The sequence below is a fragment of the Phragmites australis genome, chromosome 21 (assembly GCF_958298935.1).
Source record: "Phragmites australis chromosome 21, lpPhrAust1.1, whole genome shotgun sequence".
In the NCBI taxonomy this organism is placed as follows: Eukaryota; Viridiplantae; Streptophyta; class Magnoliopsida; order Poales; family Poaceae; genus Phragmites; species Phragmites australis.
Window position 1 is genome coordinate 6,621,705 of NC_084941.1, and position 17,296 is coordinate 6,639,000.

Consider the following 17,296-nt stretch of genomic DNA (forward strand, 5'->3'; position numbering starts at 1 on the left):
ATAACTATAAGATCCCCCATGTCACCAAAGCTTCATTAGAAAGAGAACGCAATCTACCAACCCAGATGAAGTGTGATCTCAATTTGGTTCAGGAGATATGTAGGCAAATTGATGGATGAAATGAAGTTGCTTCTGTTCATCTCTATTAAGACTTAAGAAATGTATGTTAGTTCATGTGAAGTTCAGATGTTGATATTTTACTTAAGGATGTTCCCTGTGCACTTACTGTTGTTGGAATATCCGTATGCAAGTCTCTTTTGATCCATGTAAATATGTATAGATAAGTCCTTTGTCGACATAAATATGTGTAGAGAATTCTTTTACTCCATGTAAACATTTACTCTACAGTCCCTGTATAGAGAAAGTATTTTGGTCAAAGGGCAAATTGCTAAGCACCACCGTAAAAATCACAAAAGTTAAAAAATACCATCGATATGAGGATAACATATAAGCACTAGCCCCATATGTCATCCTATATTTTTCAATATGGATACTTTTACGATGATATCTATCTAATTTTGCCTTTGACCAATGTAGTCCTTTGCATTGAAAATTAGCCTGATCTCATTGCATTTGAAAAGCTGACATATATATGAGAGTATCAAAACATACAGATATCACTATACTTTTATTACAACATTCCAAGAAAATTGTTTCATAAAAACTGAACTTAGAGATAGGTGTAACCTTTTGTCATCAATGCTATTTTTCTATGCAATTTTGGCACTTTAGCTTTGATTACATGCAGCTTGACAAGAGCACACCTAGAAATAGAAATATCTGGAGGGGGTAGCTGCTGTACTTGGTTTGTGGGATGGAGGGGCAAAATTGGAAAATGTGTATTAAAAAGCATGTGATGACAAGTATTTGAAAACAAATATGTTGGTCAAAGATGTCAGTTATTTGAAAACGGAGGGAGTATATTAGTACATATCCGTCTCTCGTAGCATGAACCCATGATTCATTCCCAATCATTGGATAGCAACATTTGATCTGCTGTTGTGCAAATTTTCCAGATCTAGGGAAGATGGCAGGTGTCAGATATGGAGCATGTCCTTTTCCAACGATGGTTGGTTGGCAATGCACCAAGAGTCCACGACTTCAAAGCCAGGGGGCAGTCCAGCACGAATTGCTATCGATAGTACGAAGCTAAGATGCAAAGCAGTACAGACGAAGATGTAGTCACAATCAACTCCTGGAATGAGATACCACCGATCAGTTTTACTGTTCCTGAAAATAGCATATGGCGATTGAAAGCAACTGGAGGGTTCATTTGCAATGATTCATGACTTGTTTTCCACTGGAAAAGCAGCATCCACTTATTCCAGAACCTTTCTGAGTCAGTAAAAAGAATAAAAAGTTGCTAGTTTTTAGTTCATTCTATACTACCAATAATTGTCCAGGTGGGAACTAATAGTGTGGCAATTAAGCCAATATACCAGGTTGGATCGTCCATATGGTATATAAGGTATGATCCTCAAAATGGCAATAAATAAATAAATAAAAGATTGGCACTTCTTGCCCATCATAAAAGCAGTTGATGCAACAGCAACTATCTGTCATGCTATACCTGGAAATTATAAACAACAGATGGAATATAGTGCCCAAGAAACTGAGATAAATTGGCAAGTCCTGTATAGCCCTGAAATAATGAGCACACCAGGATACTCAAAGCAGTTAACAGAGATAGAAAAGCAACTCAATAAATACTTAACACAAAGCACTTCAATAGAACTTCATTTGAGTAGTTCACGTACCATGGATGCGGCAAGTATTGATTCAAGCACCAAACCCAAACTGCGGAGAACTCGTTTTGCCATATGTATACCCCGACCTTCGACCTCACCATACTCCTGCCACAAATATCATAAGTGGATATCATGTTTAATCACTGTGTAAACAAACAGGTGATATAAAAGTCAGGAGGATAAACGATCCAATATGTGGACAGCAACAGCATCTCCTTGTTCAGAATGTGTAAGGCCTCATATACTGACAGTCTGACAGTCTATTCTAATAAGAAGTATATGCTGACTGGCATTCTTCCCTACTAGAAGAAATCATAGTAAACTCAAAGATGTGCTCGTGTAATAATTATCCCAATCAAAGGGTTTTTATCTATAGAGATTAGTTACGCTTCTTCCACCAAGCTGAACTGCAAGGCTAGAAAGTTTTTTTTTAGGGAAAAGGCTAAAAGCTACTGAAATAGTAACCTGATAACTCTTATAGAAGAGACATGCCTTTGTGCACACAAGAAATCAATGAATTTGGATCAAGTATGTAATTCCCAGCCTTATCATCAAAAGGAGAGAAAAAAATCATCCCCCAGTTACTGTAGTTTTGTACCATCTATGAACTACCATGAGCTAAAAATAAAAATATGAACCAATAGAACACTTCCTTTCAAACCAACATTCCATAATAGAACATAGAAAGTAATGTAGTCTATGAAAATATAAAACTATGAAACTGCCTCGTGCCTAGAAATGGCACACATTATATATGGGAGTGATAGCTGGCTCAGTAGCTTTCAGCTTCTCCAGTATTATGTAGAAATAAGCAAAACAGAGGAATCGTAAGGGTTTCCAGTCTGCATGGCCCATGGTAGATATACACATGATCTGCAAGAAAAGACACAAACAAACTTAATTGGGCATATAACAGCCTCTTTCCATATTTGTTGTATACATGATCATCACTATGTGCAACAAGATAAGCACCCCATACTAATTGACTCATTCATTCTGCAGACTGCAACTTTACCAAGCTACAAATGCATAAAAAATTTATATGGCTGCTAATGTGCTAAGTTGCTCCAATTAGCGCTTAAGTTTGAATGATTTTCCATTTCACCCTTTTCAAGTTAAAATCTAGTGCATATGGCAATGCAGCACACGGTTGAATTATATTTGCAACTAAGGTTCATAAACTCTATGGTTGACTAAAAAGTAAAAACCATAAATTCTAACAGCTGTATTTTGAGTATTGGGAGAATTCAAGATTTTGAAAGAAAAAAAGTATTCTTACAAATGCTGCTGATATTGCAATATTTATGCGCATGTCCTTTGTAGCGGATCTCGAGTATCTGCAAGAAGATGAAGCAGATTATAAAACATCACAATTCAAGAGCATTAATCAAAATTAACAAGGTTTTTTTTCCTTTTCATCCTCAATCTTTGCTTTCATTGTACTATTTTTCCTTTTATATGATACGATATTTTATCTGTAGGGTGCTTGTTTTCCATCAAAAAGTAAAAACTGAATGATATGATGATGTTTGCAATGAAATTATGTACAAATATGTAAATATTTAGCGATGTAAATACCCTTGTACTCCCTCCCTCCATAAATATGACTTTTAGAATTTGAGAGGTCACACTTGTTAAGTTTGACCTCCAATATATAAAGAAGTATTTAAATGGATTGTATGAAAATAGTACAATTAGATTTGATATGAAAAGTACTTTCAAATATGATATTTTTGTAGTTTTCATTAACATTTTATTATGAAAAGTGATGGTCAAATTTACATATTGGAGACCGTGTCTAGTCTACAGAGTCATATTCTTGAACAGAGGTACTACAACATTCAAGGCAAGGTTTATTTGTAGGAATTGAGTATGTTTTATTTGAAATATGTTAAGGATGTTGGTGTTATGCATGCAGAAAAGACCAAAGCCTACTCTAATTCATATTGTGGATGGCTGGATGCATCATTGCAAATCAAAGTGTATAGGAATATACTGAACAGACATATGGAAGAAGTGTTCGGATGCATTGAATAAAAAATATTAAAATACCCCAGGGAACTATTGGTTGATTATCCGCATATTTTATGTTCTTTGACACCTGAGCAATCAGTGAAAGAAAACGTCAAAATATAAACATGGAGATGACACTCATCTCAAGGTTAGTCGAAATATAAACTCTCATTATTAGCACCAGCACATCCATCCAGCCCAAACAAGTTGAGACTGAACGCAAGATAACCAATAGTCCTTTTTACATACAATCATCATGCTAAAAAATAATCACTGCGGTCAATAGCAGGGCATGGCTAGCTTGGCTATGATGCTATATATCTTTTCAGATTAGGCATCTCATCAAAACCATTGATGTTTGGCATAGAGATCAAGACATAGATCGGTGACAATCAAACACAAACTAATCAACTAATCCAGGCTTCCATATAGAGGACTGGCAATTTTGCAGCCACAGCACCTCTTTCATTTTACAAGTGGGGCATGTCGCATCTAAGTGGATACATTTATAACCACATGAGTTGTGCAGCACTAACATGACAACATACCACATATTCAGACATGGAAAGTAACACAAAAATGAACATTTGGCAGATGAGCGGAGTAAATTTCTATAGTTTAAAACAAGATCAAGTCCATAGAAACTAACCTGGACTGACCCATATGCCACCCTTTCTTCTGGTTCAGCAACTGCTCCATCATTACCATATCGTATGCCCTCTCCAACTGATATCCAGAAGGGGGAAAACATAATTCATCGATACACTAGCACCACCTGAGCTACCAGTACAAGAACCAAATTCCTACAGCCCAAATCTACCTTCATAAGGTACTCCGTGCTGTGGCTTCTCTCCGCATCCTTTCGCCTCTTCTTGTAGACCATCTTCACCTGGTCAAACCCATCAAGCTGACTAATGCCCAAAATCTAACAACAGAAACCACCAATTAAAACAAGACCGGCAAATATCCGAATCAACAGGTACCATAGAAGGCATGTCCTAAACGTGAACATAACCATATGCAGATATGCCAATTCTGCCTCATATGGATTATCATTCTCACTGAACTGCGGGCTCCCTGCCGCCGATGCTGCCACAGAAACACCTCCATGGCGCCTTGCCAGCATCGGGGACAACCTTTCAGCCATAGTAGATTGGAATGACAAATTAACAAAGTGCTAAGCTAACAACTGGACAAATCGTAAATTCAATGCAAATTAACAATTTCTACGATTGACTAGAAAAAGAAACCCAGCCGACTAGCTAACAAAGTGCGGCAAGACAAGAAATTTACCACATTGAACAAGCATCTGTATCATCCACGAAGATTAGTACCGTACGGTTTCACAAACTAATCTTAGGTGTCGTTACCGTATTGAGCGCGCGGCGAGGAGCGCGACGCGGGGAGGCGAGAAGACCGAGTGCGGAGAGAAGTGGGAGGAGGAAATCAGGCTGCGGCGCCCGCGGCGGAAGGGGAAGGACGCGGCAACGATGCCTGTTGGTGCCGCGACCGCCATTGGGGTTCAGGGGCTTGGGGGTTTCTGGCCGGTAAGGTCTAGCGGAGGGAACGGAGGGGACGAGGTGGAGGTGGTGGTGACGACGCCATGGAGGGAGGTGGTGATCTACGGCGTACGGCGTCGGCAAACTGGCGAAGGGTAGAGATGAAAAATAAAACGGTAAAACTCGGAAATGGTTTTCCAACTTTTCCGAGTGAAGAAGCCGGAAACGATATTTTAAAAAATAAAAATAAAAATTATAAAATTATGTGAAAACCTAGCGAAAACGATTTAAGCCAATTACTATTGTATTTGAGTTTTTCTATTTTAGGTCAAAAATTCATGAAAAATACTGAAATTTTTTATAGTAATTCTGGAATTTACTTGATCCATGACCTAACAGTCTAGGCAACAACCAAAATGTCTATCCCCTCCCGGCTCTTATGACCCATCCGACTCATGAGACCCGTCTATCTCTCAAGTGTCACCCATCTGACTCATGTTAATTAGCTAAATACCAGCCGCCAGTGCCAAAGTACTTGTCGGTGTTAGCCTTATTTCCAACCCATTTACAAATCACGAAGCTGGATAGACAACCCTAACAGTTCTAGTATTTTTCGTGATTTTTTGCTTTTATTCTTAATTTTTTCTGAAACATTATTTTGAGAGCAAAGATGGTATTTCAAGTTATTCAGGCATTGAGGATGTTGTCTTTGGAAGATTTGGTCGGATGTTCATATATCTAAGTTCTGGTTTCTTTACCATGAAATAAGTTTGATTATTGTTCATATTTGTTGTATGCTTTTTTTTTAATTATCGATTCATGATCAATACTGGTATGGTTTCATCCCGATAACATTGTTTTTGGTTTTCTTGTATTATCGATGTCGTATTCGTTTCTGATATTGTCGTTATCGACTTCATTTTTTTGAGCGAAAATGTGAAATCAAAAATGATTTAGGCCTTTTTCGATCATTTTCAAACTATTTTCATCCCTAGCGAAGGGGGAGAGGAGTTAGCGGCCAGCAAAACAAAATTATGGTCCTAAATTTTACTTGACTTTGCATGTTGGGCTTTTGGGCTCCATTTTAATTTTTCTAAAGGTGCAAATTAGTGAATCTAATATATCCACCGACTCTTTTTAATTCAACCAATAATATCATTTTTTTTCAAATTGAGTAATTTTTGAGAAAAATAATGTAATTAATTAAACTAAAAGGGGTCAGTTGGTACTCTTATGTAGTATTTGGTTTGATTGTGATGTAGTTATCTCACAACATTGATTGAATACTTTATATCATGTCTGTTTCAAGCAGATTGTAAACTATTACTGTGTAATCGGATACGGGCATGTGGAAGTTTGATATCCCTCCCATCTAAACGTAATCTGTTAATGATACATGTCGCTCCTAGTTGTCGCGTTCGTTACCTTCACGCCTCTACCGAGTGAGCCCGATCCCCTTTCGCCTCCACTCGTCTCGCCTCAACCCACCTTGCCACCACACCTGAAAACGAGTTTCTGACGGCAGGCTCAAACTGATCCGCCACAATGGCAACCTCGTCGAAGCGCGAGCTCCCCGCCTTCAACGTCCGTGTTGTGCGCACACATCTGTTGGGGCCCCAAAGAAGACCGTGCAACGACGTCGAAGTCACGTGGGCGCGGCAAGTTGCATCGGCCACTGGGAGCAACAAGATGGAACCGTGGTAGATGAGCTTGGGAATTGGAGTGTGAGTGCCTACCGATGGTGGTTCTCTGACGGCAATGTCAAGTGAGAGAAGCAATTTTGTTGATTTGGTTTGTGAATTCAATCTAAATCATTGATTTGTTTCATGAGACTTATTTAGTCTATGTTCGTCTTGATTTCTGATTAAATTGGTTAATGCAGTTCTTGTGTAGAAATTTTTGCTGCATGTTTCTCGATAGATGATAATGATTAATCCAATCAAACATTGTAATGGATTCTCATTCCATTCCTCAGTTGAACCAAACAAAATATGGTTCCACCCATTCCGTTTTTATCACCAATGTATTACGATTACATTTACTTTTATATTTACATTTCTGAACCAAACAACACCTTAGGTTTATCAATTCGTATCCCTAAATTTTCGTAGAGCTTTGTTTCTACGGATTTCCTATCCGACCAACTTGGCCCACGAACGCAATGTATTGGGCTGCCCAGATTTTCCTTTTTTTTTCTTCGAATATAATTATGTTAGTAGTATGCCCCAAAATTGGAATGTCCCCTTGAAGTATAGCACAATACATATTCCAGTTTCCACGTGTTATTATAATATTTCACACGTTCTTTTATGTATGACACACTTATTAGTTATTTCTCTTTGCGTTATCTGAGAAACAAATTAAAATTTGTTGTTTTAGGCCTTAAAAAATGTTGCCGAGGTCTTTGCAAATTGATGCATTAAGCCCCATAAAGTTTTGGATCCACATCCTAAGTCAGAGGTGCTACGATAATTTGCAGTTTGCGTTTTCTCATCCGTCAGATCACGAATAGACGGTCAGAATTTCAGTGATACAGTACTGCTACAGTGATAAAACTGTAGTTTACTGTTTATACACTCACAAATTACTGTACCACATCTGATTTTGCTGAAGTAAAGTCAGAGGATACGGATCCTAAAGTTTTGCATGAGGTCTTTCAAAAATGATACGGTGGCTCTGCAAACTATCTTTCAAAAACCAAATTCATCTGCTACCAAGTTACTCCCTCTTGTCATAAAAACTTAATGTTTTGGACAAGATTCGATCAAATTTTCAAAATTTTGATTAGCAATACTTTTAAACTATTTAGTTTCAAAACCTTAAAATCATATATATATAGATTTATTTTAAAAAATATTTTCATAATATAAAAAATTTAATAATTTTTATAAATATATTTTAATAAAAAATAGCAGTAAAAACTACGTATCTGAAATCATTTCTTGTCCAAAACTTAATGTATTTATGACCGGAGGGACTAATATCTTTCAAAACCAAATTCATTTGCATGTAAAAGAATTTTAAACTAAATAGCGACCCGTTTTTGTTTATATTATGACTGTACAACCATATAGATTCATGGTTATTTTCACACCTGAACCAGGAGGAGGGGGGGGGGGAAGAAGAGGAGCATAGATAGAGATCGATCCCACATTGCTTCGGAGATCTGACTCTAGGGAATCAATGATGCATAGGCGAATATGTACTAATCCAATTTGGGAAGGTGGCTTTGCAGAGCAGCAAGGGGGAACGGCATTAGCACAGAGCTTTTTGCGGCGGCACGGCAGCGGCTTCAAGCGATGGTAGAGCAGACCGGATCTGATGGCGAGGGGGAGAAAGGTGGAGACGATGATGATGCCGAGAGCCCCAAGCCGCGTGGGGCTCAGGCGTCCAGTTCCCGGCGCGATGGACTCCTGTTCCCAGCGCAGCAGCACATCCAGCGTCCGAAGCCTGGGGCTGGATGCTGGGTCTCAACCAAATGAGCCCAAATTGCATATGCCAGGCAGAGTTCAGGCTGCAACCAAACACTTTCGCAGGCAAACCTCATATGAGTATCGGAAAATCAGGTATACTATTTTAATATTTTTTCGAAAATGCATAATAATTTTGCAATTTTCTATTAAATTAATATATCATTTAGAAAAACTCATGGACTCCCTCCCAAGCTCCCGTCACAGTGAGGTTGTTAAATAGTGGCCACCCGTTTCCTCCTCTCGCCTGCGCTATCCCGTGGTCACCGCTTCCTACGAAACCACTCCCAGATCCCGCCGCGCTTCCAGAACCCTCTCGAAGCTCCGCGCCTCCGCCCGCTCCGATGGCGAAGGAACCGATGCGCGTGCTCGTCACGGGCGCCGCAGGTACGGCGCCGAACCCCCTCTCGTCCGATCCGCGTGGTTCCCGATGCCGTTTGGACCGCGACGACTCAGATCTTGCATCCACTGATACAGTGGGGTTTTGAGTGTGCGCTAGATATCGTTTTGTGTCGCTTGATCTGATGGGGTTAAGGGGGCTGGACAGTTGGAGAGTGGATTTGACATGTGGAAGAGCTCACTGGCTTGGTTGAGTGGGTAATATTTGACGAGCTGCGGTGTTAGCCCGATCTGATTCGTTGCTAGGATTAGTGGGTAGATCTCGTGGTAGTCACTTGATCTGATAGGGTTTAGAGCTCTACAGCTGCGATACGTAGTCGAACTTTTTATGACTTCTAGTGGAGGTTTTGGGATAGTTGCGTGATCTGATGTGGTTTAGGGATTTTGAGTGAGTGGTTACCCCAAACGAGTGTTTTTGTCGAGTGAAGTGTTGCACTAAACGAGTTCCAGTTTGTATTTATATTGGAGTGTTGATCTGTTGCATCTTATCAGATGTTCTGATGGGACTTAGGTTGTAGATTAAGTTACTGCAGTGGTCTTGACATGCTAAAAGTTGCACCAATTTGGTTTGTGCAATTTATTCTTTTATAAAGGTACCTTCAAGTAACCAGGTCTCTTCGCACCACCTGCATGTTGTATTTTTTTTAGCTTATTAGACAGTTATAATCAGTAGATATGTTGTAGACATTCAATCTTATGGCGGCCAGGTATCCAGGCTACCTTTAGTTGCACTACATGCATGGAACTGTTTTTGTCCTTTATGGAGCTATTCTGATATATATCTAGAGCAATACAACAATTGTCGTGTGCGGCTCATGTCATGTTTCACGGTATCAGAGTAGGTGATTTCCGATGCATGTTTCCTTTTCCTCATAGTTCCACCTCTTGATTCTACTTCAACCAAGTCAAGATCTCTCGCTTGTTCTTATTATGACAGCAACTTTCTTTCCTCACACCAGCTCTGACACCATGTTACGTGATACAAACAGCATACAATAGTTGTCGTGTTGCTATTAAGATGTATCGATAATAAGGTAGGTAAGCAGCATAATAGAACAAGGAACAGAAATAGGTTTTGGTTGTGTGGTTTGTTACATGGAAATATTGGGATTGTAGGATATGATGTGGTAGTCGGTCTGTGCATGCACATGCACAACACTGCAGATCACATATGGTGCGATGCAAGCGGTGTGCTGATATACATGCCTAACAGGAACAAGTCCAGAATTTGGATATGACCAATTGTTTTTCGTAGCGTATAAATTTATCAGGAATTGCATTGCCCTTAAAAAATTTCTAGCCAATGACAGGGAGGGTGAATTCGGATCTTAAACCTTTCTGAGTGATCCATTTCCATTCACACAACATTTCATTTTTTTTATTTCATGAAATTATCTGACGTAGCATAATGTTATCTGAAAAGGTTAGCTAATTAGCTGGAAACTGAGAACCAGCCTGATTTTGGTTGAATAGGTTTTTCGGGCTTAGGACTAAGCCATACTGACCTGGTAACCAGTCTATGCATCTCGTTTGCTGTATAGGAGTGGGAATGCAAAAACATGCTGATATTTTATTTATTTATTTATTTATTTTGATTCCTGGAGCCCGATTTGAAACCTGAGAGTTTGCACTTCATATTACAAATACTTTCAGTCCTTCAGTGTTGCCTGCAGTATTAATAATTTGCCTGAAGGGACATTTGAGGATTAAGCTCTCTGATATCGTGTTAATCTTTAGCTGGCAAGATGAGCTGATTTGTTCTTTCGCTGGGTAGGACAAATTGGATATGCGCTTGTTCCCATGATTGCTAGGGGAGTTATGCTGGGTTCCGACCAGCCTGTTATTCTGCACATGCTGGACATTCCACCTGCAGCTGAAGCTCTCAACGGCGTTAAGATGGAGTTGGTTGATGCTGCATTTCCTCTTCTGAAGGGTAAGCTGATTCGCTTTAATAATTTGTTTGAGAAAGTGCTGCCTCTTCTATGTGAATTATCATTCTTGCCGGTGTTTATACCTTGTTGGTACACTATAGGTGTTGTTGCAACAACCGATGTTGTGGAGGCCTGCACTGGTGTGAATGTTGCGGTTATGGTTGGTGGATTCCCCAGGAAGGAGGGAATGGAAAGGAAAGATGTTATGTCAAAAAATGTTTCAATCTATAAAGCTCAAGCATCCGCCCTCGAAGCTCATGCAGCCCCCAACTGCAAGGTATGGATTGCTGCAGCATATACACCACATACTTGACTGTTCAATTTTTCCGGTAGCTTCATCATGCACCCAATTTTAGTGTTTTAGGTGGTGATACATTGTCATCATGCACTCAATTTTAGTGTTTTGCACTCAATTTTAGTGTTTTAGGTGGTGATACATTGTCATCATACGCTCAATCTAGGTATTTAGGTGGAGATACATTGTCATCATGCACTCAGTTTAGTCATCAAGGTGGTGATACATTTGTAGTGGATGCTATGACCATGATAAAATGGACTTACTGAGTGGTGATACAATGTGATACATTACACATAATAATCAAGATAAAAGCATTATGAGGTTGGACACTTCACTCTTTATCTACTGTCAAGTCTGTCATTGTCTTCTATGTGTTAAACACTCAGCAATGTGAACTCGCAAAAGATTATTATGTTCCCTTGGTTGCCAGAGATGCCATGTGAGCGTCAATCTGTTTCCTTGCAGTTTCTAGTTTTTTATTCAAAATATTTGGTCTGTATTTTACAGGTTCTGGTTGTTGCCAACCCAGCAAATACTAATGCTCTTATCTTGAAAGAATTCGCTCCATCTATTCCTGAGAAGAACATTACTTGCCTGACCCGCCTGGACCACAACAGGGCCCTTGGTCAGGTTTCCGAGAAACTTAATGTCCAAGTTAGTGATGTGAAGAATGTTATTATCTGGGGTAACCACTCGTCCTCTCAGTACCCTGATGTTAACCATGCCACTGTGAAGACTTCCAGTGGAGAGAAGCCTGTTCGGGAACTTGTTGCTGATGATGAATGGTAAATCAGAAATGCTGCGAATACAAGGATATCAGTGTTTGTTTCTACTTTCATTGCAGATTGGAACTGACAGTTCACCCCTTGTTTGAACAGGCTAAATGGAGAATTCATCAAAACTGTCCAGCAGCGTGGTGCTGCAATCATCAAAGCGAGAAAGCTCTCCAGTGCTCTATCTGCTGCCAGCTCTGCTTGTGACCACATTCGTGATTGGGTTCTTGGAACCCCTGAGGTCTGTTTCAGTGCCTTGGACCTTTCCTGTCCTTTGGTTTTAAATATATACTTCTATCAAGTATCAACGCCTTCAATTCTTTGATTGTAGGGAACATATGTTTCCATGGGTGTGTACTCTGATGGTTCGTACGGTGTGCCTGCTGGACTGATTTACTCCTTCCCAGTAACATGCAGTGATGGTGAATGGAAAATCGTTCAAGGTATGATTGGTTTTGTTATAATGTTTAACAGATTGCTTGACACATACCTATTTATGTGTATCTGTATGGCCTGTACCTTTTACCTTTTAGTTGCTTTGTCATGGATAGCTTATTAGGATATTGTTGTATTTTCTAACCTAGCTTTTGGTGTCTGAAATTCTGTACTTGCTGGCCAAGCTTGCCATTCTACTTTCTAGAAAGGATTACGCCGCATGTCATTCCATTCTTCAGTGCTACTACTTGTATCTTAAATTACAATAAATTTCTTCGTAACATTATTGAAGTTTAATATAACCAAATTTCCAATTTTCCAAGTTGCCTAATGTTTTGCCATATCATGGCAGGCCTCCCGATCGATGAGTTCTCGAGGAAGAAGATGGATGCTACCGCCCAGGAGCTGTCGGAGGAGAAGGCTCTTGCATACTCATGCCTTGAGTAAACTCTAGCATACTCGAGAGCAATCGCTACTCCTATGTTTTGAATAAAAGAAACTCCAGCTCCATTCATAGAAGAAACTCATTCAGAACTGCTGCACGTCGCCGTGCAGCCGCGTTGCTGGTTTTGCCCAGCGTGTATGAGCCATGTAACTCCTTTTTGCCTGATGATTTGCAGGACATCTATTCAAAACTTGGAATTGAACCGTTTGACATCTGATGGAAGTGGAACTATAGTTTTGTTGCTTCCGTGGTGCCAATCAGTTACTGCGCTGTGATTTTGGCGCTGTTTGGAATGAGGGAATTTTCCAAATTATGGAAGTGATCCCCCCTCCCCCGCCCCCCGAAATTCCTGTGTTCCAAACAAGGTTTTAGTCGGTCTTGGCACTCGCTACGAAGCATTAGCTATGCGCTATGCAAGCTAGCTAAATGTGGAGTTGGATTGAGCCCGGGTTCAAAAATGCGATGGGTACCTTACCGGTCCAGCTTAGTTTTATAATGCGTTTGGTAACCGAATTTGAATTCAAAAAGTTTAAATTAATTTTAAAAAAACTTAAAAAATTTAGAATTTTTTTTTATAAAAAACTAGAGGTAATTCTAAGATTATTTGTGAAAAGAATTTAAAAATATATTGTTTGCATCACCAAATAACTGCTCAAAGGTTGAGAGTTGTAAAAAGGTCGAAAATAAATAAAAGGTTGAAACGGGTCTATGCACAGTGAAATCGACTCGTTTTGGCTAAGCTCAAATGGATAAGGGCAGTCGGCATTCAGCTCGCGTCGGTGCATAGCTCACTTTCCTCTCGCATTTGTCCACGGCAAAAATCGAAGAATTGTTACCCGGCCAGCCAAATCCGCGATAGTCTGGCGTAAATCTGGCATTGAAGCTTCGGTTATCGAGCGATTAGCGTCGGTAACCGATCGCATCTGAGGGGTTACCGTCCACCTTCGAAGAGCAGCACGGAGCGCCTGACGCCGAGCGGTTTTTGAAGATCTTTATTCGGTAACCGCTCATTTTCTAGCGATTTTCCATGTAATTCGTTCGGTAATTGTTCTTAGGAGGTCGACAGTTCGTTGTGTGACCAATTAGGACGATTTAGTGGTTGATTTGCTCGGTTATCGACCATTTACTAGCGATTTTTCATGTAATTCGTTCGGTAATCGTTGTTAGAAGGTCGGCAGTTTGTTGTGTGGTCAATTAGGACGATTTAGTGGTTGATTCGCTCGGTTATTGACCCTATTGCGTCGGTTTTTAGCCCGATGCGCACAGTTGTTACCTTGTACTGGCAAGGATTGTTTATATTGGTCAAGTTAACTGTTTCTTGAGATATTTATACATGACTAGCAACATGACAACACATGTTTATCAATTTAAAATGCATGGACATAATTATTAGTAGGTTAACCATTGAGCTTTCTTCTTCCAACAGAGACAATACAAACTAATGGATGACAGATAGAAATGTGGTGTGGCAGCACAGGGACAATTTGGCCACGGGGTTTAGGTGCAATTACTACAATAAGGAAAAGAAAGTCGATGGTGCCACAAGGTTGAAAGAACATTTGGCAGGGTGCGGATCGAATGTTATACATTGTGATACGGTGTCTCCAAATATGCGTGATTATTTCAGACATGAGCTGGATAGGGCAAGAGATAAGATGAAGGGAAAGGCTGAGGAGAGGTTTCGGAGATAAGAGTTAGCAAGAGTTCAGGTAGATTTGACAAGCGATAATGAGGAGACGGAAGAGGAACAGGTGCAGCGTGTCATGGCTCAGTCTAGGGAGGAGGAAGAGTTCAAGAGGAGGGCAGGTGAGTCCTACGAGCATGGAGGTGGCAGTGGAAATGACAGAGGAGGCACTGTATTAAAGAGGCTTATGAGAGCATCTTTAACTAGGGAGCCACCACCAAGTGTCAGATATTACAATGTTACTATAGCAAAAGCCACTGTGTAGCAGAGGATTGACGCCGGGTCATGGAGTGCGAAGGGACAGAAAGCGAAGGAAGCTATTAGTTTGGCATGGTCCAAATTTTTTCACACTTCAAGAATTCCTGGTAGAAGGGCGAACGACGCATTCTTTGTTACTGCAGTGAAAGAAACACAAAAATGGGGTGGGTGATTAAGTTTGTAATGAATTTATTGTTGTCATATTTCTTTCTTTTTGACTTATGACCATCTGTTCTATAACAAGCGAGGGTGTACCATCTCTAACTGGCCAGGATATAGATAGTAAGTACCTAGACGATAACGAGAGTGCATTGAAGAAGATATTTGACAAGTGGAAGCTAGAATGGCCAAAGTATGGTGTGACCATCATGTGTGATTCTTGGACTGAACCGATACACATGAGTATTATTAATTTCCTTATATATTGCAATGGTCGTATGTTTTCTCACAAGTCCGTAGATGCGACTGGCTACAGTCAAGATGCAAAGTATTTGAACAAGGTATATTATTTTGCTGAGTTGGTAACATAGTATTTCAATTGTTGCATATTTAATTGATTCGTTTATGCAGGAGATAAGAGCAGTGGTCAATGATTTGGGGCCAAAAAATATTGTGCAGATCGTGATTGATAATAAGTCCAACTATAAGAAGGCCTATCAGGTTCTCAGAAGGGAATATCCTGCTATCACATGGCAGCCTTTGTGTGGCGCATACGATAAATTTAATGTTGAAATCAGTTGGTGAATTTAGAGAACACAACATTATCATTCAAAGTGCAAGTTCCATATCGTGATGGCTATACAATCATTCAAAAATCTACATGAAATGATGAAGACTGCAATTGGTAGAGAGTTGGTGAGGTGGAATGCCAAGCGATTGGTGGAGAGTTGGTGAGGTGGAATGCCACAAGATTTGGCACAAACTATCTATTTCTTGAAAGCTTTCTACACCGAAAGGATAGGTTCATGCAATGGATGTCATCTAGTGAGCTCTAGCAGTCTCGCTACATTAGTTCTGATATTGAGAGATATGCACATAGTTAACTATCCAGCTTACCATAGTGGGACAATCTTAAAATGGATGTCGATTCCGTTCAGCCATTGTATGCCTTCCGCCGATTTGCTGATCAAGACAAGGTGCCAACATTGAGTGAGATGCTCCTGAGATACATTGTTGTCAAGCAGGAGTACGATTCGTTGTATCACAATGATATGGATTCTTTTGAAAAGTACATGGCAATTGTCGATCGCAGAATGCATGATCTAGCGAATAGGACCTACATGAATGCCGGTGATACACTCCTACCACTTGCATTCTTATTGTACTAATGCTTATGGTTCTAATGCTTATGGTACTAATGCTTTGATCATCAACTTGCAGCGGCTGCATTGAACTCCCGCACACACTACGCGTATGGCACGGGTCCAAACTTGTTCAAAGATCTCCGGGAGGCATTCGAGAGGATGGCCGATGTTAGTACTGCAGCGGAAGCACTTATTGAGGTTGAAATATATCGGACAAAGTCTCTATCGTTCGCTGATCCGCTCGCTTCATGGATGGCTTGTGACGGCAGGACTCAACCTGGTACAAATTGTGTTGATATATCTAACCGTTGCATCACTTTATCTACTTTTCCAAATGTTATATCACTTTACCTACTTGCAGCGCAATAGTGGTCTATGTTTGATTCGTCTACACCTGCACTAACGATGCTTGCCAGACGCCTAGTGTCTCAGTGCGCTTCATCTAGTGGGTGTGAGAGGAACTGGAGTACATTTACATTTATCCACACGAAAGTTCGCAACCACTTAAGCTACAAGAAGCTCCATAAGTTAGTATATGTCAACTACAACATGAGAATATAGAATAATTTGGATGCAAGCATCAGGTTGACTGTTGATGATGATCCATTTCAACGGCTTATGGAGCTCACATTGAATGAGGAGAACAATTCGCTACGGGACTGGATGGAGACCGGTAGATCAAATGCTGCCCCAGAGCTTGATGAGGAGGACACAGACAGTGACATACCCTTGCTAACTCACCTAGTGACAGACACAGTGAACTCACAAGATTTGGAATGGTGGGCTGCTAAAGTGGTAGGTGACATACACATGGAAAAGAGGAAGAAGCAAATGTCGCATCCGAAGCAAGAAGATTAAGGGCAAGGGCAAAAGACAAGTGCAAAACGATGAGAGCACGGATAATGACCTAAAGAGCCCAACTTACCAAGGATCGAATGATAGCAGCTCAAAGACAGATAGCGCTGATGATGATGGTCAGGGAGGCAATGTTCCTCCATGCCCATCCTCTGTCGTTTCTCCAGTGCAATTCACTAGTGAG

At 40.3% G+C, this 17,296-nt stretch overlaps 2 protein-coding genes across 2 annotated transcripts; one reads left to right on the forward strand and one right to left on the reverse strand.

The window, feature by feature from the left end:
- Positions 1-517: 517 nt before the first annotated feature.
- On the reverse strand, positions 518-5,474 carry LOC133903005 (protein CHLOROPLAST J-LIKE DOMAIN 1, chloroplastic-like). Its single transcript, XM_062344335.1, has 8 exons — positions 5,132-5,474; positions 4,582-4,686; positions 4,411-4,487; positions 3,028-3,085; positions 2,496-2,621; positions 1,758-1,853; positions 1,571-1,642; positions 518-1,195 (listed from the first exon to the last, which is right to left on the reverse strand). The coding sequence occupies exons 2-8, from the start codon at positions 4,642-4,644 to the stop codon at positions 1,133-1,135; spliced, it is 555 nt and encodes a 184-aa protein (XP_062200319.1). The 5' UTR covers positions 4,645-4,686; positions 5,132-5,474; the 3' UTR covers positions 518-1,132.
- A 3,471-nt stretch (positions 5,475-8,945) lies between these two features.
- On the forward strand, positions 8,946-13,255 carry LOC133903006 (malate dehydrogenase, cytoplasmic). Its single transcript, XM_062344336.1, has 7 exons — positions 8,946-9,117; positions 10,904-11,062; positions 11,162-11,337; positions 11,866-12,143; positions 12,237-12,372; positions 12,463-12,574; positions 12,919-13,255. The coding sequence occupies exons 1-7, from the start codon at positions 9,075-9,077 to the stop codon at positions 13,011-13,013; spliced, it is 999 nt and encodes a 332-aa protein (XP_062200320.1). The 5' UTR covers positions 8,946-9,074; the 3' UTR covers positions 13,014-13,255.
- Positions 13,256-17,296: the final 4,041 nt, after the last annotated feature.